At 46.4% G+C, this 22102-nt stretch overlaps 10 protein-coding genes across 10 annotated transcripts; 5 read left to right on the top strand and 5 right to left on the bottom strand.

Annotated features, from left to right (window-relative positions):
* Positions 1 to 1721: 1721 nt before the first annotated feature.
* Positions 1722 to 3303, top strand: F4813DRAFT_303566 (uncharacterized protein). The gene is made up of 3 exons (XM_049240795.1): positions 1722 to 1856; positions 1906 to 2425; positions 2482 to 3303. The coding sequence occupies exons 2-3, from the start codon at positions 2029 to 2031 to the stop codon at positions 3180 to 3182; spliced, it is 1098 nt and encodes a 365-aa protein (XP_049094624.1). The 5' UTR covers positions 1722 to 1856; positions 1906 to 2028; the 3' UTR covers positions 3183 to 3303.
* A 14-nt stretch (positions 3304 to 3317) lies between these two features.
* Positions 3318 to 4825, bottom strand: F4813DRAFT_303570 (putative 1-aminocyclopropane-1-carboxylate deaminase). The gene is made up of 2 exons (XM_049240796.1): positions 4468 to 4825; positions 3318 to 4335 (listed from the first exon to the last, which is right to left on the bottom strand). The coding sequence occupies exons 1-2, from the start codon at positions 4659 to 4661 to the stop codon at positions 3453 to 3455; spliced, it is 1077 nt and encodes a 358-aa protein (XP_049094623.1). The 5' UTR covers positions 4662 to 4825; the 3' UTR covers positions 3318 to 3452.
* A 1191-nt stretch (positions 4826 to 6016) lies between these two features.
* On the top strand, positions 6017 to 8171 carry F4813DRAFT_394467 (uncharacterized protein; the record flags this gene model as incomplete). Its single annotated transcript, XM_049247571.1, has 5 exons — positions 6017 to 6028; positions 6098 to 6156; positions 6238 to 6931; positions 7010 to 7244; positions 7312 to 8171. 5 exons carry the CDS (start codon positions 6017 to 6019, stop codon positions 8169 to 8171), a joined length of 1860 nt encoding a protein of 619 aa, XP_049094622.1.
* Positions 8172 to 9217: 1046 nt separating this feature from the next.
* On the bottom strand, positions 9218 to 10061 carry F4813DRAFT_377277 (uncharacterized protein). The gene is made up of 3 exons (XM_049245216.1): positions 9902 to 10061; positions 9743 to 9813; positions 9218 to 9623 (listed from the first exon to the last, which is right to left on the bottom strand). The coding sequence occupies exons 1-3, from the start codon at positions 9947 to 9949 to the stop codon at positions 9479 to 9481; spliced, it is 264 nt and encodes an 87-aa protein (XP_049094621.1). The 5' UTR covers positions 9950 to 10061; the 3' UTR covers positions 9218 to 9478.
* A 510-nt stretch (positions 10062 to 10571) lies between these two features.
* Positions 10572 to 12429, bottom strand: F4813DRAFT_377273 (thioredoxin reductase). Its single transcript, XM_049245215.1, has 3 exons — positions 11675 to 12429; positions 10896 to 11592; positions 10572 to 10829 (listed from the first exon to the last, which is right to left on the bottom strand). The coding sequence occupies exons 1-3, from the start codon at positions 11873 to 11875 to the stop codon at positions 10735 to 10737; spliced, it is 993 nt and encodes a 330-aa protein (XP_049094620.1). The 5' UTR covers positions 11876 to 12429; the 3' UTR covers positions 10572 to 10734.
* A 464-nt stretch (positions 12430 to 12893) lies between these two features.
* On the top strand, positions 12894 to 14583 carry F4813DRAFT_400862 (PQ loop repeat-domain-containing protein; the record flags this gene model as incomplete). Its single annotated transcript, XM_049248322.1, has 8 exons — positions 12894 to 12938; positions 13001 to 13045; positions 13101 to 13167; positions 13227 to 13438; positions 13496 to 13643; positions 13738 to 13776; positions 13829 to 13877; positions 13960 to 14583. The coding sequence occupies 8 exons, from the start codon at positions 12894 to 12896 to the stop codon at positions 14285 to 14287; spliced, it is 933 nt and encodes a 310-aa protein (XP_049094619.1). The 3' UTR covers positions 14288 to 14583.
* Positions 14319 to 15681, bottom strand: F4813DRAFT_303163 (CRAL/TRIO domain-containing protein). Its single transcript, XM_049240794.1, has 2 exons — positions 15012 to 15681; positions 14319 to 14926 (listed from the first exon to the last, which is right to left on the bottom strand). The coding sequence occupies exons 1-2, from the start codon at positions 15434 to 15436 to the stop codon at positions 14479 to 14481; spliced, it is 873 nt and encodes a 290-aa protein (XP_049094618.1). The 5' UTR covers positions 15437 to 15681; the 3' UTR covers positions 14319 to 14478.
* Positions 15682 to 15696: 15 nt separating this feature from the next.
* On the top strand, positions 15697 to 18086 carry F4813DRAFT_377258 (nitrogen permease regulator 2). Its single transcript, XM_049245214.1, has 2 exons — positions 15697 to 15993; positions 16195 to 18086. Exons 1-2 carry the CDS (start codon positions 15951 to 15953, stop codon positions 17505 to 17507), a joined length of 1356 nt encoding a protein of 451 aa, XP_049094617.1. The 5' UTR covers positions 15697 to 15950; the 3' UTR covers positions 17508 to 18086.
* Positions 18087 to 18122: 36 nt separating this feature from the next.
* On the bottom strand, positions 18123 to 20552 carry F4813DRAFT_377256 (uncharacterized protein). The gene has a single exon (XM_049245213.1). It carries the CDS (start codon positions 20346 to 20348, stop codon positions 18258 to 18260), a length of 2091 nt encoding a protein of 696 aa, XP_049094616.1. The 5' UTR covers positions 20349 to 20552; the 3' UTR covers positions 18123 to 18257.
* Positions 20553 to 20613: 61 nt separating this feature from the next.
* On the top strand, positions 20614 to 22073 carry F4813DRAFT_303127 (CybS-domain-containing protein). Its single transcript, XM_049240793.1, has 3 exons — positions 20614 to 21163; positions 21235 to 21252; positions 21388 to 22073. Exons 1-3 carry the CDS (start codon positions 20983 to 20985, stop codon positions 21744 to 21746), a joined length of 558 nt encoding a protein of 185 aa, XP_049094615.1. The 5' UTR covers positions 20614 to 20982; the 3' UTR covers positions 21747 to 22073.
* The last annotated feature ends 29 nt before the right edge of the window (positions 22074 to 22102 follow it).

Genomic DNA, 22102 nt, shown 5'->3' with positions numbered 1-22102 from the left:
GACACTTCCAATTTTTCCCTTCCAATGGGTAGATTAATCATTATTATCTCAATGACTACTAAGAGTCCCTAACTTTGTTATCAAATTGACTACCTAGGTACCTAGATAGGCTGTAAGATGTCCCTGTCTATACCCTCCCCGGTCGATACTGGCGACGTTTCCGAGATTCGGTTCCTTCCCGATGGTTCTGACAATCGGATCCGAGACCCACATTTAAACCGGGCTTGTAATCTAATCCCGAATCCGTATGGAAATATTCTCCTAGAACTTGTTCCTACTGCTTCTCGGCTGCTTGAAAATAATATTTTAAGCAATGATTCTTCCAATTTTCATCGTACGCCCGCCTTCGAAAGAGTTTAGAGCAGTTATGCCGTTGTTACCCCGCTTTTCATATTACGCAACGGGTGCACACATATTAGAGGTCATCATTGCTTGCTCAGATGCCGTCAACCTTGGCATGCTTGTCAGATATCCGGCGACAAGTGCTTAATACAATCTTATGCTATATCTTCTGAACTGAAAAACAAAAATACTTCATCACAAAGAGGTGGCTAAGCATTTGCTTATTCGAGAAGTGCTTATTCGAGAAGCTGTCCAAAGATCCGGTATTGATTATTGGCGGAGATAACTCGGAGTGGAAGTTTGTTGTTCCCGACTTTGAATTATTTGCTCTTCCACAAGGGTGTTTGTCTGCCTGATATTACTGCTGTTCTGCAGAAGACAATATATTATCTATCTACCTAGTATTAATGGTCAACTCGAGTTATGACCTTTATTATTAACCTAGTCGCTCTCGGAAGCAAGAAGTTTCTATATGACTCAACTGTGAACTAGATTAAAAGACTGCCATGTAAATTAAGTCTCAAGAATGCTTATTTCTTATCACGTTAGAAATGATACTTCTGTACATGGACTTTGTCGTGGTTAATTATGGAATTATTATCTAGGTAATTATCTCCGCATTAGATGTGAGTCTCTAGAGAAAAGGGATAAGAGTTTCCCAGCAGGCAGCCATTTGTGCAACTTAATGACACATGTGAGGTAAAAGGGAAGGGGATAATGTCTAAGAAGGGGAGTTAGAAAGACATAAACAGGGGCAAGTCGGTTATCTTATCACAGCATTAAGGGGTTATATATCAAAGGATCGAGCTCCCTTCATTCTATCAAAACAGATAGTAATTGAGATAATTAACAGCATTCCATATTCTTGTTAGACTTCCCTGGCACTTTAAGAAATAGCTTCGAAGAAGTGTTAACCTGTTTGCCTGTGGAACATTACAATTGAAAGAAGTGGCATAAGATCAGAAGCGCGAATTAATCACCTGGAGAGCTACATGTATACATACAAGTCGAATACGGAGTACCTAAGTATATGGATAGCGTAACAGTGCATCGCGTTCCTGCATGACGCGCATCCATTTTTAATCTTGGCCGTCTCCGGTATGTGTTCGGCTTAAGCTACATGTAGTGTATTGTTTTGTATGTACATGAAATTCCCTAGCAAGGCACACTAGGAAGCAGGTACCGTACGCCACAAGTCTTATTTTTCAGTACTTTCAGGGGGTAGCTTCCATAGTCCGGGATTAGTTGGATCGGTGGACGCGATGGACCTATGGCGTGCCACATCTCCCCTAGCTTATCTGCTTACTTGATGTATGTACCCATTTTATTGTACCCATCTCCTTTAAGAAAGTCTCCATGTACATATTTCATGGATTGTCCGGGAATCCTCTTCTAAGTTGTTGACATTCGCCTTGAAATCTTCTTGTCTTCAACTGTCGATAGGAGGGACTACAGCCTTCAATTGCTTAGTTGTACTCGATTGAACTGTTTCGCCTTCTCTAGGATTCTATATGGTAAATAATTGAACGCCTTATAAATTGTTTACTTTGCTAATAACTACAGCTTTCTGCTTCAAGTAGTTAGGTGTTGATACGCGACCTCGAGGCTTTTTCTTCAACTTGTTCCGAGTCTTCCGTATCCCCCTTTCTACTTACAATCCGAAATTCAGCTACAGAAGACGTCACAATGTACGCGTCCAAGTCAGCCGTCGGGTCAGCATTGCTGTTCTCTTTGGCCTCTGCTATGCCGAATCTTCGTCCTAGACAGACAGATTCTGCCCTCGAGCCGTGGGTGACTGTTAACGAAGATGGCAACCCGAGTACTGTTACGCCCGTTCTTAGCACTATCAGCGGAACTCCTACCGTTATATCAGGCGCTCCTCATGATCTGACCGCAACTGTCTTTACCGAGACCAACTACGGAAAGGTTTCAACGAGTACTGGCACCGCTCCGATTCCTACTGCAACCGGTGGTTCAGCTGGAGCTGGCTCGTTCCCCGTCTGCCACAATAAGGATGGCGACTTTGCTCCGTGGTGTCAACCGACCAAGGAGACACCACTATATGTTGGGACTACATATTATTGTATGATACACTACTCGTATAAAAGGAGACATGCAACTGACTGATTCCTTCAACAGTTACTTGGGACACATCGTACTTCTCCATTCCAAACACGACAATCTTAGTCCAGGGTAACTATCTCAACGAGACAACAGGCGAAATCACCGACCAAGCTTTCGAGTCACCTAAGTGGTCCGCATCTTGGGGTTTCTGGAGCTACAAGATCGAAAGCAGTCTATTGAAACACCAGTCTGGCAAGAATATCACGCTGCAGCTTGCTACATTAACCGCGAAAGGCAATTCCAGCGATATCATCCCGGGTCCTACTATCCTAGTTACGGACCGCCCTGGACCTCAGCCGGAAACCGGCAAGATACCCGATATGCGCGCATTATTAATTGCTCTACCAACTGTGCTCGGTTTCGTTGCTCTATGTGTCATCGGAACTTGTCTATGGCACAGAAGGGATCGCCATATCGGCCTCGGAAACATCATGTCTCGCAGCAGACATGGATATGGTGTTGGCAAGAGCTCGCGATCTCGGATGGGCCTCGGCAAGAAGAACAAGGCCAACGAGCGCATTCAATTGATGCAGCGGGAGGTCGAGGCCGATGGTGGTGAGGTCTACCATGACGAGCCGGACCGCCCGCGGCGGGATTCGGATGCTCTAGGTAGCCTAGCCGGGACACCGACTGAGGATCGGCGCATGGACTTCCGGGAGCAGCAAGACCGAAACATGTTCCGGGAGGAGTTGAGAAGACAGGACGAGAGACCCTAGAGTGGACTCTTGAATCTTTTGCTTGGAAAATTACACTACAAGAAAATCAATGGTGGATAGTAATGACACGGGAAACCTCACCGTCACCATTGAACGAAGGGGCGTATATGTATATGATGATGAGTCTATTGCTGTACATATATACCGATCTTGCTCCAGCTACGACATGATTATTTCAGGGGGGGCTAGGGCTCGCAATGACTGGCTTATAGATCACGTTTAGTAATGAATTAAAACGAAATCAAGACGTTATTAATATCGAAACGATATTTACTGAAGACCGATAGAGGGATAAGCGTTTAATGCCAACTGTCCTCCGAGATGTGCATACAACACGTTAGTCCCTTCTCCTATCTCTCCCTTCCGAATCAAATCCATCATGCCTGCCAGACTCTTACCTTCGTACACGGGATCCGTAATGAAGGCCTCGGTCTTGGCACCAAACCGGATCGCGTCGAGCGTCTGCTCGTCCGCGATTCCGTACACGCCAGCATGATACCTATCATCCAGTTCGATGTCTTCCTCTGTGATATCGCCCTCCTCTAATCCGATCTTCACAGCAGTCGCCTTAGCTATCCGCAATACCTGGTCGAAAGTCTGCTTCACCGTGGCAGACGCATCAATCCCGATTACACGCCGTTTCTTAGAACCGAGTTTCTTTTGCGCAAGCTTGAACCCGGCTACCATGCCCGCGAATGTAGAGCCTGTCACCGCGCACACGATTACCGTGTCGAAGAATACACCCGTCGCGCGCTCCTGCGCCTCGACCTCAAAGGCCCAGCGTGCGAAGCCGAGGCCGCCTAGCGGGTGGTCCGAGGCGCCTGCGGGGATGTAGTAGGGCTTGCGACCAGCGGACGTAAGCTCGGTTTGCAACTGTGCGAGCGTGGGTTTATGCTCGATGCCAAAGACGGTTGCTGGCTCGAGACGCGCATCTGCTCCCATGAGCCGCGAGAGTTGGATGTTGCCGACGGAGCTGTAGAGGATTTCATCTGGGGATCCCGGAGGGAGATCTACCCAGTGCTCTTGCACCAGGGCACATTGGAGACCTAGTACAGCAGCTACGGCGGCTACTTGCCGAGTATGGTTTGACTGAACACCGCCGATAGAGACGAGGGTATCGGCGCCATTGGCTAGAGCCTCTGCGGCGAGGTACCTGCATGATTCATCAGTCTATATTTCCATCTTTCCAGGTGTATCTACGGTGTATGTGATATGTATCTACACGCATGGCGTATGTGGCACGTGTAGTTGTTGATTCAGCAATGAGCCATGAATAGGTACTCACTCGAGCTTCCGTGTCTTGTTCCCGCCATAGGCAAATCCGGAATTACAGTCATCGCGCTTGGCATAAACGTTTACTTTGCCACCTAGCGCTGCGGATATGCGCGGCAGGTGCTGGATAGGTGAGGGTCCGAACAGGAAGGATTCCCGCGGGATACTAGCGAAGGGCTCGGGCAAGCGGAGGTCGAGGTCAGCCATTTTAGAAACTGACTGGATAATGAGGTTGTTGAAGACCGAGTAATATTAAGTAAATGTAATACTTCAGAACCAAAAATAACTGCTCAGATTATGATTAATCCCATCCCAAATTCATGTCCTACCCGTCCTTGATATATAAGTAGGTACATATCTCGGTAGAGCTCATGACCGAAGTCGGATACTAGTAGTGGGTATAAGACGGAGCGGAGAGATGCCAATACACTCTCCACTCCTGATCAACTGTGGACATCCACTAACTAACCGCCATTGAGAAATCAACCTATTTTAGTAATGCTACTTGATATAGATCCTTTTATGTAATCATTTACTGCGTATCTATCTTGCGTGATTGTATTATCTAGATACGATCTAAGGAGATCGTGAATAACTAGGTACTTATTGTCAAAACGTAAAGGAGTTTAGTTAGCACTAATAAATGAATATTCAAGATATCTACGTCCAAAATAGACATCCAGAGGGATAGTGCGATGAGGGAGAAGAGCCTAAAAATGGATGGACATTGCCCCCTATTTGCTGTTAGTCATTGGGGCATTGGTCCTATGATTGACCTTGTTATACACATATCGTCTGAAAATATTACTTGTTGTGCAAACAAACGTGCTAGCTTTGATTGTTGAGGTTAGTCATATTAGCATTCCATCATATGCTACAGTGAATGTATTTGTGAGAGGTATATATCAATAGAGTGTTCACCATTTCTTGCTCACCGGACCAGTCATAGTCATAGCAAAGCTTTGAAATTTATTCGACAGAATATTCAGGTGCAAGTTGATTGGCGCAATGGAATAATAGAAGGGTGAAGTTGCCTAGCCATTGTTGAGTACTTAAAGTGACTTGACCCCCTAAATTCACATGTAGGCCACAGGGGATGACTTGCTGCCTTATATAGCCAACTTGCAAGAAAACATTCCTAAGAACCACTCAGAATCGAGGTATATAATGTAGCTACCTAATTAAGTAGTCGTATTAGCAGCAGTCGCTGTTGCTTGCATACGACTAGCGCCTAAAGTCCAATGATAAAGTCACAAAATACAATTACACCAGATCACGGATCAGTTCATGGAGGTTTTCATCCCATCCCAATTCACCAATACATATCATTAGCCCATCATTCGTCCTTACACTACCCTTTTTCAGTGTTCATATGATGAACACTTAATCACAAGTAACGAAGCGATTCCGGATCTGAATTTTATCTAGTTAATTCTTACTGATATCTATAAATATCACCTCGCAAGTTACAGATAATTGTGGTAATTTTGTCTCCTGCAGTCACTATCCATCCATGAGATTTCAACCAGCATCTTCATAACAAGCAACTGATATCAGGCATCATGGATTCAACTGTATGTGCACAAGCTGAGGGTTTCTGGCCTCTTCTTCCTGTTGCTGATCTCCACTAATTTATCATATAGAAGGCAACAGCATTAGATGTCCTAGTCCCCTCTACTCCAGGGAAACTGGTCACCCACGAGTAAGTTTCCTGTTAAAAAGCCTCCCCCTTTTCGTCTTTTGCCTATAGTTACAATAGATGGTGTCTGATGCAAAACCACAGAATCATCCTAGTACATGGCTTCAAATCCCGTTCGGACGACCAAAAACGCCTGGCGAAATTCAAAAGTTTGCTTGAGAACTGGGTTACGGTTGCTACCAATACTATTCGCAACCACATCAACGTTCGCACCTTTGCCTTTGATGGGGCTTATGTCCTACATAATGGACGACATGGTCTATCTGAGACTACTATTCAGCTATCACAAAAGTTCGCAGCGACAAGCGAAGACCCTTCCTCGCCCTTATTCTGCCCGGGATCAAAGGAGGGCAATCGCGACCGCGTACCCCGGGCCGCCGTATTTGTTGCTCACGGACTAGGCACCTGGGTCGTGAAAGATTTCTTAGTTCTGTTCCGCGAAGCATCTAACCGTGTTGATCCTACAGGGTTGGTATTCCTCGACGCACCAGAGATGCCTCCTAACATGACCCCTGTCGATGTACGATCTGAGTCTGCCGTATCTCAGTACCTCTACGAGCTTACAGAGATGTACAAGCTCCAAGCACTACCATTAAAGATATACGAACTCCAAGAAAAGCTGCGGATTATCGATATGAACTTCAGATTGCTAACGAACTCCCGCTATGGGGTTTGTGAAGAAATCAAAGACGCCTACGGGGATCGCGATATGTACACTATGAAAATGTGGTGCGATAATGTTTGGATGTGTTCTAATCCTCCTCTTACGACCGATTCTGTGAGTCTACTAACCCCATTTGTGTCCCTCTACTTTCCCTTGATCGTTCACCAAATATCATACTAATATATACTCTAGTCAGTTATCAAGACGATCCTTCGAGGAGCCCATAACATAATACGCTTCGAGAAAGTGACGAAGATGGAAGAACAGCTGAAGAAGCTTGAGCGACTCAAACTAGCACAAACCCTTCAAGAGGCAACCACTTGCCAAGGATTATACGATGCTCAACCTAATGATACCGAACTAACCACCAATCCTAATGCAAGCCCCAACGCAAGTCACCATTCCCCTGACAATGGGAAAGGGAAACGTAAGTCCAAGAGTCTCGATAAACTACTCCAATATTACTCCATTTACTAATAACAACCGCACTATAGAAAAAGCGGTTCCTTCTAACTCGCCTGGAAAACGTGGAGCCCTTACACCCTCGAACTCCATGAAGCCTCTTCCCAAAATCCCCGAGGAGGTGGAAGCTGAGCATCGTCCAGAGCAAGCCTTCGGTTTCCGTCTAGAAACCAAAGCTATTGAAAGCCATGGTGATAAATTCTACGATTTTGACGATGCCATAGACCAGCGAAACGAGGCAGTAGAAGCAGAAGACCCAGAGGCGCTATCAGCAGCGCAGTCCAGGCTACAACTTGTCAAGTGGCACCAAGGCCAGAATCTGGGCAAAAACCACCCTAAGGTCCTCGTTACGCAACGCGAGATCATTACCACAAGCCTTGCGTCCGGAATGTGGAACGGCAAGCCCATCGAAAATTGGACGAAGGAGGATTTCTGCGAGATAGAAGACGAAATGCGCCACGCCTTTGAAGCCTTGGAAGAATCTCTAGGTCCTCTCCACCGCGAAACCCTCGAAGCGCTTGCAGTGCTATTCAGCGTGCGGGCCTCACTAGTGAAGAAAAAGATGGTGTCCTGGGTGGCTGTTGCGGCAGTGCTGGACATGATAAAGGAGCGGCTAGACAACCGGATACCGCTGACACCGGAGACAATGCTCGAGACGTTGCGGATCAAGTACAAGGTTGCGCTAACCCTAGCCCAAATCTCAGATCGCGGAGATGCAATGCTGAGTAATATACTGAAGGATACTGAAGGCCTTCTAGTCACTGTGGATAGGGAGTATGTGGCGGACTTGACAGCGCTGCGGTTCAATATCCTAGCAAGAATTGCCGAGTTGCGGGATATGAGGAACGGAGCTAGGGAGGTAGGAGAGGCGGAAGGGTCATATCAGATATAGACGCAGACTGTTTTCTTTCAAGGCTCCAAAAGGGTGGAATTCATTGATACCCCATGAGGTTCACAGCTACCTACACAGCTAGGTTGAACCCGTATTTCTAGTTCAACTCGAATTTGATTTTATTTAATTTGCTTCATTGTCGTGTATTTGCTCTTGATGAATTAATGTGCTCCCCTCTCCGTGTGATAGAAGAGAGGGATCTGATGCCCCTGAATCCGGTAATGTATTATTGCAGTTATCCTCTAAGACATGCTGAGCCACGTTGTAGTCTCTATCCATTATAGCGCAGTGTTCTAAGCTTTCTTTATGCACCTTACCAGGCGTTGATTGAAAGGAATGAATATCTCCAGGTTTGCCCTTTTCACATGTTACATAGGTACCTAGGTAGCTAGTAATAAAGAGTAAAATGATGACCAGGTACAATTTCAACTAGGGACTACTGGTATGCATATAGGTGACCCCTTTTAGTCATTTAGATAGTCATAAGACAGATTTAATAGTAATAATAAGTATCACTAGTCGTGTGAACTAGCGGGCAACCAGGGTTATCTGAACCTTTACGTGCCTGACGATCATCTCCCAGCCTGACTACAGTGCCGGACTTCTCCCATTTCTTTGGCGCATAAAGACTATCTTTTAAAGCCCCGATCAATTGTTGATATGTAGTTCATTAAGTCCTTTTATATCCTTGTAAATGCATATATCAAAGCTTATGTGTACAGACCTAGCTTTTCGTGTTTTTATATGTTAATTCCCACATAGAAGAACGGTTACATCAATAGCCAGTTAGTAAAAATACTCCCAGGGTTCAGGACTAGATTGTAACATATAAATGAAGGTGTAATGGATGAGTAAATATCTTCTTAACATCCATTTCATGTTTAGCCCTATTATATATGAGGCCACAATCCACGTATATGGTGTCAACGTGGGTTTGGTCTTTAGTGTACCCATGAAACGACCACCTGTCTCACTCAAACATTCTGCATATACACTGAAGAACAAGGAGTCTGATCACCGGCGCAATTTGGAAATGTACGAAAGAATTAAAGCTTAAGAATCTTGAAGATGTGTCTTGTATGATTAAGACTACCTATGTACTATTTATGACTAAATAGATGAATAAAGTAGTCTCAAATAAAACCCCTTTAATGTTTTTTTTTGGTTTAATAGACTAGTTCACTCGGCCCACCAAAGCAAATTCCATATCGTTCATAAAGGAGACATAAATCACTCCTAAGGCTTAGGCCACTCAAGCTACCACGGCGAAGAGACATGGGTTCCTCCCCGGGTGCCGGACAAGACTCTTACTTCTTGCCACCGCTGCTGCTGCTACTACCTCCATATCCTGATGAGGACCTATAGCCCGACGAAGACGTGTAGGTTGAGCCACCCTGACCGTTGTTGTAGTAGGTTGAGCCGTTAGGATTGGAGTAGTAGTACGAGCCATCCCTACGTGAGTACGAGGCCTTGATTAGTATCGACAATCACGCGAGGCTTACTTGTACTACACTAGAATAACAGTGGCCATGTGGCAGATATAGAGGAACAGGAATAGAAATATGACATACTGATTGGAGTAATGATACGAGTTCGAGTTTGGAGCACTGCTACCGTAGTCACGGGCGCAGTAATGGTTACCCTAGATAGAGTTAGTTAGCTTGGACCAAAATTACCCAAGATCCGAGAAATGAAGATATATGAAGATGTCCGGATATGAGAATGCTTACCTGGCTGTTATAGCCGGAGCTCTTGTACTCGTAGCCTCTGTCGCTCATGGTGACGATGAATAATAATAAGTAGTAGCGTGAAGAAGTCTTAATGAAGCCTAGGGAGAGGTTTGATAATGGTAGAGTAGATGGCGCCCAAGATGGGTTCAAGCTGTTAGCAAGGGGAAAAGAAGAAAAAGAAGAATATGGGGGGGAAGAGGGAAGAGGGGTATATTAATAGATAACAAACTGATGAAGTGGGGAAAATGCTACGAGACCCCGAAGTCTATTGCGACTGAGACACGCACTGCGATATGGGGTCTAAGCGGGGGGATCCATACGGTGGATTCTTCGGACTGTATACAAAACCAAGGCTCAGGACAGAGCGGTGTGTGTTTGTCGTTGTGCTTGTAGTGAGTTGCCCTTGCAATCAAAGAATTAAGTACGGAAGCCGTATGTAGTAGAAAGATCAACGACCAATGAGCAATACATTCAATGTTTGGCTTTTTTTGGACGAAATATGAAAACGACATGTCACAGTGGGTTTAAAGAGAAAGAATACTTTCACGATTAAGACGCGGCCACCCAGTAGGAATAAAACACTCAACCATAAAAATACAGACTACCAGCCAGTCATAAAAGGTTACCTAGTCACATGGAAGGCTGCTCATTGGGTTCAGTTAAGGTAGCAAGAGGGTAAGTAATAATATCAAACAGAAACAAACGGCCAAACTTAAGTTGAGCTATTTTCAATTCTGTCTATCTGGTATCTGTCTAATGTATCGAGACTGTCAACGCACATGCTAATGTACAACTCTATGCGGTGATATCAATTACATCCTCGCAAGTATTAGTTACTCAGCTTTACCCTGAGCAGCTCCCTCTCGCTCGTCCGCTTCGTGTTCTGCAAGGAACTTCTCCGCATCCAGGGCAGCCATGCATCCGGAACCTGTCGATCATTGATATCAGCATGAAATCCACATCGTCTTGGGTGGAGGGGTAAATGGAAACGTACCTGCGCTAGTGATAGCCTGTCTATATCTCTTGTCTTGTACATCTCCAGCAGCGAATACACCGTCGATGCTTGTTGCCGGTGTTCCATTCTTGGTGATAATGTAACCGTCCTCATCGACATCTAGCTGCCCCTTGACCAAACTTGTGGCCGGGTCGTGACCAACGGCATAGAACAGACCATTGGCCTCTATTAGCTGTCGCTTTCCGGTAGCCGTATTTTCAATAACCATATGGGTCATCACCTTATCGTCTCCTCTGACCTCCACGCCCCTGGTGTTGAATTGAACAGTGACCTTGGGGTGATTCAACAACCGCTGCGCCATGATACTACTGGCACGTAGCTGATCTTTCCGTACCAGCACCGTCACGTGGCTACCGTACTTTGTAAGGAAAGTTGCCTCTTCGGCAGCGCTGTCTCCGCCACCAATAACCACTAGAGGCTTATTTCGGAATATCGGGACAGCACCATCGCAAACGGCACAAGCGCTGATACCGCTTTGCCAGTATTTCTCCTCTCCCGGAAGACCTAGCCTCCTCGCTGAAGCACCCGTGGCGAGGATGACGGAATCTGCGGTGTGCACCTCGCCAGGAGACCATTCCGTCTCGTACTTGAACGGTCTCGAGGAAAGGTCGAGTTTGGCTACTGTTTCGGTGATGATCTTGGTACCAAACCGTTCTGATTGTTGTCTCATAGCATCCTAAGTTGGGACCATTTACGTCAGTATATCTAGGTATCTAATGCGTGGAATACTCGTATAACTAGTGATATAAAACACGTACCATTAGCTCACTGCCCATAATACCCTTAGGGAACCCGGGGAAGTTCTCGATATCGGTAGTAGTTGTTAACTGACCACCGGCGGCAACACCGTTCGCCATGAAACCCTCGTAGAGAACTGGGTTCAATTCGGCACGGGCGAGATAGATGGCTGCCGTATGGGCAGCAGGCCCAGAGCCGATAATAACAACCTTGCTATGCATCTTCCTGGCTGCTGTTTGGGTTGCGAATTTGGTTGTCTGTCCCGTGTATTTCTGTAGCCCTACGGAAGCAAATGCTGCAATTGGTATTCCGGATGCGCCTGCGCAAAGAGTTCTTTTAATAGTCCAAGAAAACACTTTGTCGGTTTTACGCCGAATAACTGGGTTGGTATGTGGTAGGTTATAGGTTATAAGAGAAGACGACCAGACGGTTCAAGTATCAGTAGTCTCGGAGGACGTTCGGAAGAGGTAGGGAGGGCTAAGATTGTTGAGGCTTGGGCTGTCGTTACGCTGTACTATCTGTATTGTATATGTTGTAATGACATGGACCGAGTCACAAGTACTAGGCTGTAGTAAGACAGACTGAAGATTTGCAATTATTTCAAATGCGGCTCTACATGTAGTTCCGAAAATAGTTCAGATTTGGAATTAAGGTCTCTGGTACTTATTTATTGTATTTTTATTGTACGACGATGTCAATATTTTTTATTTCGGTTCGTCAGCTTCATGCGGTCCATCCGAGAAGGCGAGAAAAATTTTTTTTTTTATAAAAAAAACCCCCCCGCATTATTCAGCAAAAGACCCTTAGCTAAAAAGCACATGCGTGGGCAGTATCGATCCGGACCGGACCTGACTCGAGTCGCCCCACCATGGACCGATGTCCAAAATCATGCAATTGGCGGGGTAGGCTCAGGTACTCTATCTTATACTTGCATATTCTACCTAATCATTCATGCGTAACCTATAGTTAGGTAGGTAGTGGATTGATAAGACAAACTTTACGTAGTGTGCTATGTAACCAGTACATAATCCCCGGTCGGTGTTCGCAACGGTCAGTTCATTTGCCGCAGCATTCCGGTCTCTGGTGTGACAAAGCCCCCTCCTCCGCCACCGGAGGCGACCCAACGTTTCGATAGATAGATATGGTATTTATTTTTAGCTGTAACATTATCGTTAGTCTTAATATATGAGTCAATTTACTTATGATCGATACACACCAATTGGTGCTTTTGTATGAACTATGGCACCGCAGCAGGATATCCCGATTGCTGCTAACATCCTCGGCGTACGTCTTTATCATGTGACGGACCATTTGAAATATAACAGCTAAATACATCATCTGCGTAGACTATCGGTACGATTTTGTGGTGCGTGCAAACAATACCTCAGATAGTACGTATATTATATAGCAATTAATCGGGTTCCTGTAACTAATTTGACGTTTTAGTGGACGAATTGGCGAACGAAGAAGACCGATGGCCTCCCTGGCTCTATGATGTATCTATGGGCTTTATGTAAGAGATTCCTCATTCGCTAATAGGATGTCTCAAATATTGACTATGTTCTTAATTAGGTGGCGTGCCCTTCGGAGCTTATAACATTGCACAGAGGTTTAATTACCCCTTGCAGGTACAGCCGCAAGCTTTCATGGCGCTTTGCCTCGTGATCTGGTGCCAGATATTGCTATACAATAGCAAATGGTCTATGTGGAAGGTGGTTCTTATAGGTCTGGCTAATGCTGCGGCTTTTGCCGGTGTGCAAGCGGCCTTAATTATCACACTACGGGTATGTGAAATGAGTTGTCAAGTTAAGCACTGTATGGCATAAACTAAATTAATATAGCCACTATACGACGCTGGTAATAGCACTGGGGTCTTGGTAGTTGGTATAATCGCGAACATTCTCTTAGCAGTTGGCTTATTACCGCCGTACGGAGAACTGTGGAAGCGGAGAGGAAGAGTCATCGGGATCAACTTCGTCTTTCTGTCCAGTATGTATAATTAAAAATTCGTGATTATCTTCTTGCCCCTATCTAGGCTTCCTAGACTCTACTAAAGGAGATGATCACTAATCTTCATCGGCAGTGGACTGGCTAGGTGCATTTTTCTCTCTTATGTCACTTGGTAAAGTCCCTTGATATCCTTAGATACCCGTATGTTGCTTACCTTAGCTTAGCTGCCCAGAATAGTTTTGATATCTTGGGTGGTGTGTTGTATATCGTATGGTAGGTGGTACCTGACCTACTATTCGTCAAGGTTAAGAGCAGATCCTATGGAGATATCAAGCTGACCTGTACTGTATAATAGCATCCTTCTTGAATCCGGCATATTCCTTTCTCATTTGATTTGGCTCTTCCGCACTAGGAAACTGAGGAAAGACGCGGCATCGAGGGGGAAGACATTCGACGATATCGCGGCAGAGCATGAGCAGCAAGGCATACCATTCAAATTCGCCGAGCGAAAAATCCTCGAGAAAAATGATGTAGAAACGGGCAATGCTAGACATGGTGAAGATCCTGCTGATCAGACGCTGCAACACCCAATCACAACAACCATGCAGGACGGCAGCTCCGTAGGCGCTCAGCAAAATTTGAATTCGGAGTTAGAAAGAGAGACAGGTGAGAAAGTGGGATAACCCGTGTTTTTATAGCTAAAGCAGAACCATAGTAGTGTGATATCTTAGTCTAAAGTCAACGCAAAAGTCGTGCCTCATTATTATCATCCTCCAGTATTATTAGTCAACCACCTCACCAAACCACCTCCACGCATACCGACTACCAGAAACCGTGATCATGAACTAACTCAGTGTCGTCAGACGATGAGAGTTTACTCGACAGAAGGTCCCTTCCCCTGAGCATTCAGATCTCCACCCTTACCACCGTACTCGGCGGGAAGCTTCTCGCCAAGCGCGGGAACTTTGCTACCGGCGAATTCTTGGGCTAAGTTTCCGCCGTTCGACATCGGATGGAACTTCTTGATGGTCTTGGGGGCGACGAAGAGCTTCATAACACCGTACATGAAACCCATAATCGCAGGCACATTGACAAAGAATTTTTCCTTGAGAAGCTCGGGGTAGGCCAGTGAGAACACGCGGATAGTCTCGGTGCTGGCGGCCTTGACCTGGGGCGACTGGCGTAGGAAGCTGATGGACTTGTAGTCGTGTACCTGGAAGATCTTGTACGGATCCCACTCGGCTGTGATGGGCTTTGTGGCCGTGGAGAGAGATAGCTCCTGTATGGCGAGTTCCATGAGGGCGACGCGCCAGCTGATGAACCTAGTATGTATGTTAGAGTGTTGTTTCGCTCGTTTCACAGTGCGATAATAGATCCGAGATCTGCGATGAACGGAACATAACTTACTCGTCTAAAACGCCAAAGGTCTCATTGATCGACTTAACACCACCGTAGATGTTCCAGGTAAAGACCTCTCGAGACTCGGGGTCGTCATCGGTGGCCTTCTCCTCGCCGGCGACATACTTGGTGACGTATCCAAGACCCTCAAACTTAGTCTTCGAGAAAGTCTTTCCAAGGAGCTCCAAAGGCTTCATCTTAGCGCGCCATGCCAGAGTCTTTTCTAGCTGGTCCCGGGCCTTGACAATGTCGCCATCATTAGCGTTCAAGTACTTCTGCAGTACGATCTGACTGGGAACGTGGGTAGCCGGATCTGCTAGGGTGACGCCCCAGACTTCAGGATGAGGCTGGGCTTGAACGACTTTCCACAGCTCCTGAATTGGCGTAATAGGCTCGTCGGACTTAGGAACCTCGGTCTTCGGAGCTTCGGCCATGGTTGCAATATCGAGAGTACAGATGGAATAGTGCAATAAGTGAAAGGCTGATTTTTTACGGCTCAACTTTTGGGGTTTCGAGGTATTAAGGATATAGAATGTAGTTGTGAATGTAAAGACTTGCGAGGAAGCTCGTAACTCGGCGATCCGATGAAGGTAGGCGGACTATGGGTCCGTGCTTGTTCGAAGCTTCCCCGGTTGGGGCATAGGAGAATCAGATAATGCAGGGCAGCTGCAGCTTAGACTTGGCACTGTTGAGGAAGTCACTGCCGGCCTTTAGCCGATGTTGCCTTTACGGAACATTCCGTCACAAGCGTTGAACCTGCTTCTCAACCCGCCAACCATATTCTTAGGTCAAGGAAATTACAAGCAACGACGTACTCGGGCATTTAATTAAGACACAAGAAAAGACACAAGAAAACAACGAGTTAAACCCGAATTGGCACATGATACTTATTTTTGAAATGTGGCTATCATCAAGTGCGTGGCAGTTTGTATACGGCCGAACGTTCAGATGATCCAAGGAATCTTTTACGCAAGGTTCCTTCCTCAAGAAGGTATGTGAATATTTTGGGTATTTTTAACTGTCTATTTCAATCAATTATTTATGAGGTAATGTATGCATCTTAATTCATGTTATAACTAATGAAAGATATATAAACCTTACATCTCATAATTCACATCACGTCTCATCTCAATTTAGCTACTCTCACTTCAATCTCATCCCAACTGTTATGATTAACTCACTAGATATTTAGGAACCAAGATCGTAGCTCAATCCCCACCAGGATGTATCGTGGCAACTACATATACGCCGCATCTCAAGCCGCCCCTGGTCGACTTCGATATAATCCAGGAGTACATCATTCCGCGGAAAGCTTTCTTCAACCGGTTCATGACGGTAAACTCACCAGATAATAAATACAGCATCCTGCTATTTCCAGTCTCCATTCCTAATGAGAGATACCATCGTAACGAGTTCATATTCAACTTCGGGCTAGTCATAGAATCAGATGTAGACCATATCCCATACGAGAAGCTAGTGAGGCGTCTAGCAGTAACCTTCGCCGAGATGGAGCGTCAACACGGGTATCTAAGCTCAGAGGGGCGGGTAGACGATGGCAGACGGCCTATCGAGAGCTTACTAGAGATCGTAAAGGAAGACCTCAACAACTACGGGGAGTGCATGATTCCCGTCGACGACGCTAATACCCTCAATATGAAGCTTTTCCCCTACCACCCACCTCCCGCCCCTGTTCGCGGCTGGCATGTGCCCGTACCCAAGATGAAACTCACCGACATCGTCGACCCTACGTGGGACTTGACGCTACAGAAGATCATCCCTTACGTTGATGGTGTCAACGACGTGCGCCGCATCGCGTGGCTAGCTGACGTATCGTTACCGCTCACCCAGATCGCGCTACAGCACCTTTTATATTATGACACTATTCTCCTCTTAGACATGTTCTTCTTTGGCAGCTGTTATGCGCCAAGACCCGGCGTGCACGACTTTATCGTAAACAGGGACGGTATCGTCGATGAGTGCGCCGGGTATGTATGCGTTAGCAATCCCCTTACCGGTAGCAGTAGCACTGCCAAAGCGTCTTCTACTACTGGCACGACCGAGGACGGGAACGATACCGCAACAAATGCTGATGGAGGACGGCAACAGCAACAGCAACAGCCGGTATCCCACTACCAATTAGTGAAGCTGATGACCACGTTTTGCGCAGGGCGCAGTGTCATGGAGTGGATCAAGCTGCACCAGGATGCAGGATTCGACGTTCTTCGACACGTAGACGTGCGGCGGCTAGTTCAATTCGGGGTGATCAAGGGGCTATTATACCGGGTGCACAAGTACGTCGTGTCAAAGCAGTGTCTTGAGGCTCTGGCGACAGGGAGGCGCGTATTATCAAGAAGTGACGATGGTGAGGAGGACACATTGCTGCGGTACGCCGATGGCTGCCACTCCTTCGACCAGATCATCACCGAACAGAACATGACGGATGGCGAGATCATGAGGAAGCTGAGAAGTCTCGAACCGGGAGATCGCACCGTGTTCTACAGGTAGTGGATTTACGAAAGCAGAAGTGATTGTGAAGAAATAACTGAATGAATAATTTACGATGGGGGCAAATAGGTTATTCGACAGAGCACAGCTCCAAGACCGATTCTATACTTCTCTCTACTGGGCATATGGCTACTCGCTCACCAGAGCAACTAAGAAGCGAATCAAACAGACATATTTTGCTAGGCTGGCAGCATGATGGACAACCATGTTGGAATCGCATAGTAGCTACAGCATTTTTCTAATAAATTTGTCCATCTAGGCAAGTAGGGAATGTCCAAGGCTAATTCGGCATGAGCACCACAGTAACTGCCCCAAGCATTAAATATCTATTATCCCAGATCACGAAAGGCAATGAGACTTTAAGGGCCACCCCAGGAATACGGCCAATATACAATACAAGATGCTGGAAACAATAGAATAAGGGACGAGCTTTGATATTGGTATAAGCTACCAACTTTACAGAGGGTGAAAGACTACCACGACTCTTTGTAGGGAATAATTTAACAGAGTAGATTGTCAGTATATATGCCTACCCATCCCTGGTTAATGCTATTGAACTCTAGAATATTACCTATTTAGTCACCATTTTTCGAATTTTCTATTATACCATATAATCTCGCTTATGGAATCCTAACCCTTAGATACAGGCTATAGCATGCCTCTCCGCGTCGAGGCACCTGCTCTAGTAATGAATACAGAAGACCGGAATAATTTGAGGTGAATTCATTTGATTTTACGGCTAAATAGCAATTATTCTACAAAGTGGCGTGTTATAAGATCGCCTTGTTTAGAAGATGCACCAGCCGGCGTTTTCTTATATTCTGTCTTAGGCTTTTGCTTCTGGAGCTTCCTAGCTTCCTCCTGGTTGCGGATTTCTATCTCCTGGCGGGCCCTCTCCAGCACCTTGTCGATCACCGCCGTCTTTGTCTTGGTATTCGTCGCCTCGCTAGAGGAGCGGATGCGTATGAAAGACTCTGAGAGGATCTGCCTCGCGCGGTTGCTATCGACCTGGAGCGACTCGGGTAGGAAATCATCCAGTAGGCCTTTTCTGTCCTGGTACAGGTTTGTCGCTCCGTCCAGAAGCTTCTGCTTTGTCTCGGGGTCATCTACGGCGAGATTCTGATTTGCAGCGGCCTTCTTCAGCATGTCTCTCAATAGTCGCACCCGACCCGTACCCGGTTCGCCCGGGTACATCAAGCCACTATCTGCCCATTCCTTATCGCTAACCATCTTGACTACTCGGACAAAGTGCTTTCCTCGCCGCAATATTAAGAGTTCGCCATCGATGAGGAAATTCTTGGTATCCTGGGGAAACCAGTTCTTGATTGGCGTGTAGGTTAGCTCGCCGTAAGACATCCCCTTGTTAGTAGCCGAAGGTTGGCCGGGAGAACCGCCTATATAGGCGCCCTGGTGTTGTGTTAAGCGATTTCCATCAGTGACACTGTCTGCGAGGCCGGCAGCATATAGAATTCGACTTATAGACTTGCCCAAAATCAGCGACTCGGGGAGTTTCATATCGACTTGAAAGCCCGATGCCATATTCGACGAGGCTGGCCGATCCGTCGGGTATGAAGATATTTGGGTATCGCTTGACTTAGAGAATAGCCCCTTGTGCCGATTCTGTACATCTTTTGCTTCTTTTATTCCATAAATAAGCGCAACTACTTCGTGCGCAAGAGCATGCTGGGCATGACGCTTGGAGGGGTCTTGGTTGTGCTTCTCCATAGTCTTACTAATTTCCTGCAAGGGAAGAAAGGTAAACAGCTTCAGCAGTCTCTCAACATCAGCATCAGGCCGTCGTATAAAGTAGCCATACAAATCGAAAGTGCTCGTCATGAATTGGTCGAGCCAGACGGCGTTGCCCGCGCTCTTCCCAAACTTAACACCAGAAGAATCAGTCAAGAGGGGAACAGTAAAGCCAATAGGCGTATGAAGAAAATCATTAGGGATTTTCGTAGCCGGGTTGGGATCGTTATCTCTGATGTGTTTGACTGCGTCGATACCGGAGATGATATTCCCGTATTGGTCAGACCCTCCTATTTGCAGTTGAACACCTCGTTTGTTATACAAATGCCACCAGTCCCAACCCTGCATCAGTGGATATACGAATTCATCCAATGACATGCCATCACCCTCTTCCATCTTGCGCTTGACGGTCTCGCGCGAGAGCATAGGTCCTACTCGTATTCCCTTGAACAGCCGAGCTACGACCTCGATGAAGGGCAGGTTGTTATACCACATGCTGTTATTTACCAGCGCCCGACTCCATATCCTAGGTTCTTTCTTGTAGCCGAAGCGGTCCGCTTGGGTCTCGACGTTGACCCATATACGTTTCAACTGGTAATGTATCTTGGTAATATTCATAGCTATGTCCGCTCTGGAAATGGGATCGCGGCTCTTTAAACGACCGGTAGGATCGCCGATCTTGACTGTGGCGCCTCCGACTAAGCTAACAGCTCGGTAGCCATGTATATACATCCAGAAAAGAGGCATTAGAGGCAATAAGTGGCCGACGTGAAGAGAGGGTGCGGTAGGGTCGATTCCGACGTAAGCGCCTATTCTTTTCACCCTCATAAGCTCTCTAATCTGTTTATCGGTGCCGGCAATATCTTTGACGTATCCACGCTCCTTGAACATATCCCAGAGATGCGGTAGCTTTCCCTCTTGAATTAACTGGGCTCTCTCGTCCCACATCTTCTTCGCCTCTGCCTGCTTATCAAGATACGAGGTGGATATCGATCTAGTTTGTTGTCGTCCGGCAGCTAATGATTTAAGGAGGCATCTTCGGCAGAGATTTAAGGGAGAACCCCGTACAGAGGAAATGGCAGCACTGGACAACATATTCCTTTGGGATGGCGCAGGCCGCAGTTAGGAATAGTAGGAGTCGCGAAGGTCGGAATTTGAATTGGGGTATAAGGGACGCCCCCACGACTCTAAGAAATGAAATGCATATAGTAGAGGTTCAGGTATTGGGGTTTCCTGAATTGGGGGTCCTGTTTACTCTCGAGTTGAGAATATATAATAGAGTCCAGGTATCTGCGCATGTAAAAATGTTCTTGGACTTGGAAAATTCAAAGCTTTAAAAATTTAGTGGGTCTGAGATTACGTGCATATCTTATCGATTATCTATACCTCCATAGGTACCTAACCTAGGTAGGTACCTATGTACATGGGCATTATGTAATTCCTAGGAGGTACCTAGATACCTACATACTAAGGTACAAGGTAGCCAGGCTTTTCCCGGGCAAGTTCAACCAATCAGAATTAACTTATTTCATTCGGTCCTCGGCAATGAACATGTGGGAATTTCGCATTCCTTTGATTCGAACGCATCATCGTCGGCCTCAAATTCCACTCTACCGTTAATACCGTTAATCTATACTTCCTCTCTTCTCCCACCCTCGATACGTATCAGGGACCTAGAGACTAGTTGAGCGAAGACAGATAACCTCAAACTATCTTCTCGTCTCTCTCAATGGCTTCCCTCGTTCGTCCCGTGCTGCTCCGGCAGACTGCTTTAGCCGCCTCGACCCGACGAGCCGCAACCACCACATTCTCCAAACAGCAGCTGATCCGACCAACGGTTTCGAAGGATGTCGCGCGTGTTGCTGCCTTCCACGCTTCTAGCAGAAGAAACCTATTACCTCCGGGACCTCGTACGTTATTACCGGTCGCATTGCGATCTTGGCCATATTAATATGTCCTTGCTAACTCAATGCGCTCTTAGAGGTTATCAAGGGATCTGGTATGCGATTCTTTGTTTTCCCATTACCAATCGTTATATTCAAAATACCCCATCGTCTATAAGGGGGATGTGAATATGCAAGACTAGGAAGAGCGAAAAGAAAAGAAAAATTATCGCTAACCCTCCGGACAACAGTCAACGACCCAGCGCCGGTCCCCGAGACTAGCCCCTCCCATGGCTCATACCACTGGACCTTCGAGCGTCTCGTAGCCGCTGGTATCATCCCGCTTACCATTGCGCCTTTCGCCGGAGGTTCGCTAAACCCCGGCCTCGACGCAATTCTATGCTCTCTATTGCTAGTCCACAGCCACCTTGGCTTCCAATCCGTCCTTGTCGACTATATTCCTACCAGCCGCTACCCCAAGTCCCGCAAGGCCGCCATGTGGCTCCTCAACGCTGCCACCGCCCTCGTCGGTGTCGGCCTATACGAATTCGAGACAAACGATGTCGGTCTAACCGAAGCCGTCAAGAGAGTCTGGAAGGCTCAAGCTTAAATCAAAATTTGGAAACAGATAAATGAGTAGGAATTGCCTCGACTAGGTCAAGTTGAAGTCAGTGTTCTATGAGCGATGAAGATACGAGGATGAAGCATTGCCTGAAGGCTCAAAGAAGAGGAAACAGGTGGGATTGTGTGGAGCTATGTGACATACCGTCACGAATTCCTTTGTATTGGATCATGCTTATCTGTTGGAACAGCTGGGCTCGGAATAGGCGTGGTAGGATGGCAGAATTGCTCGTCCGTGTATCCAGTTCAACTAGTATATATAGAACTGTTCTTTGCCTACGCATATATGCACCAAGTTCAATCTCTATATTAAGGCAGCCGGTAGAAATAAGTGCTTTACTGTTG

The sequence above is a fragment of the Daldinia decipiens genome (assembly GCF_022478715.1).
Source record: "Daldinia decipiens strain CBS 113046 unplaced genomic scaffold F4813scaffold_62, whole genome shotgun sequence".
Classification (NCBI taxonomy): Eukaryota; Fungi; Ascomycota; class Sordariomycetes; order Xylariales; family Hypoxylaceae; genus Daldinia; species Daldinia decipiens.
Note: the sequence above shows the minus strand (reverse complement) of the source record. Positions and strands in the feature narration are given on the sequence as shown.

Coding starts and splice junctions, on each gene's coding strand:
- F4813DRAFT_303566 (XM_049240795.1), top strand. CDS start 2,029: ATGTACGCGTCCAAGTCAGCCGTCGGGTCAGCATTGCTGTTCTCTTTG. Junction 2,426..2,481: donor TGTTGGGACTACATATTATT/GTATGATACACT, acceptor TTCCTTCAACAG/TTACTTGGGACACATCGTAC.
- F4813DRAFT_303570 (XM_049240796.1), bottom strand. CDS start 4,661: ATGGCTGACCTCGACCTCCGCTTGCCCGAGCCCTTCGCTAGTATCCCG. Junction 4,336..4,467: donor AACAAGACACGGAAGCTCGA/GTGAGTACCTAT, acceptor TGAATCATGCAG/GTACCTCGCCGCAGAGGCTC.
- F4813DRAFT_377277 (XM_049245216.1), bottom strand. CDS start 9,949: ATGAGCGACAGAGGCTACGAGTACAAGAGCTCCGGCTATAACAGCCAG. Junction 9,814..9,901: donor GCTCCGGCTATAACAGCCAG/GTAAGCATTCTC, acceptor AACTCTATCTAG/GGTAACCATTACTGCGCCCG. Junction 9,624..9,742: donor TCGTATCATTACTCCAATCA/GTATGTCATATT, acceptor GTACTCACGTAG/GGATGGCTCGTACTACTACT.
- F4813DRAFT_377273 (XM_049245215.1), bottom strand. CDS start 11,875: ATGCATAGCAAGGTTGTTATTATCGGCTCTGGGCCTGCTGCCCATACG. Junction 11,593..11,674: donor TTATGGGCAGTGAGCTAATG/GTACGTGTTTTA, acceptor GTCCCAACTTAG/GATGCTATGAGACAACAATC. Junction 10,830..10,895: donor ACAGGCTATCACTAGCGCAG/GTACGTTTCCAT, acceptor AATGATCGACAG/GTTCCGGATGCATGGCTGCC.
- F4813DRAFT_303163 (XM_049240794.1), bottom strand. CDS start 15,436: ATGGCCGAAGCTCCGAAGACCGAGGTTCCTAAGTCCGACGAGCCTATT. Junction 14,927..15,011: donor ACCTTTGGCGTTTTAGACGA/GTAAGTTATGTT, acceptor CATACATACTAG/GTTCATCAGCTGGCGCGTCG.
- F4813DRAFT_377258 (XM_049245214.1), top strand. CDS start 15,951: ATGATCCAAGGAATCTTTTACGCAAGGTTCCTTCCTCAAGAAG. Junction 15,994..16,194: donor AAGGTTCCTTCCTCAAGAAG/GTATGTGAATAT, acceptor CTAGATATTTAG/GAACCAAGATCGTAGCTCAA.
- F4813DRAFT_377256 (XM_049245213.1), bottom strand. CDS start 20,348: ATGTTGTCCAGTGCTGCCATTTCCTCTGTACGGGGTTCTCCCTTAAAT.
- F4813DRAFT_303127 (XM_049240793.1), top strand. CDS start 20,983: ATGGCTTCCCTCGTTCGTCCCGTGCTGCTCCGGCAGACTGCTTTAGCC.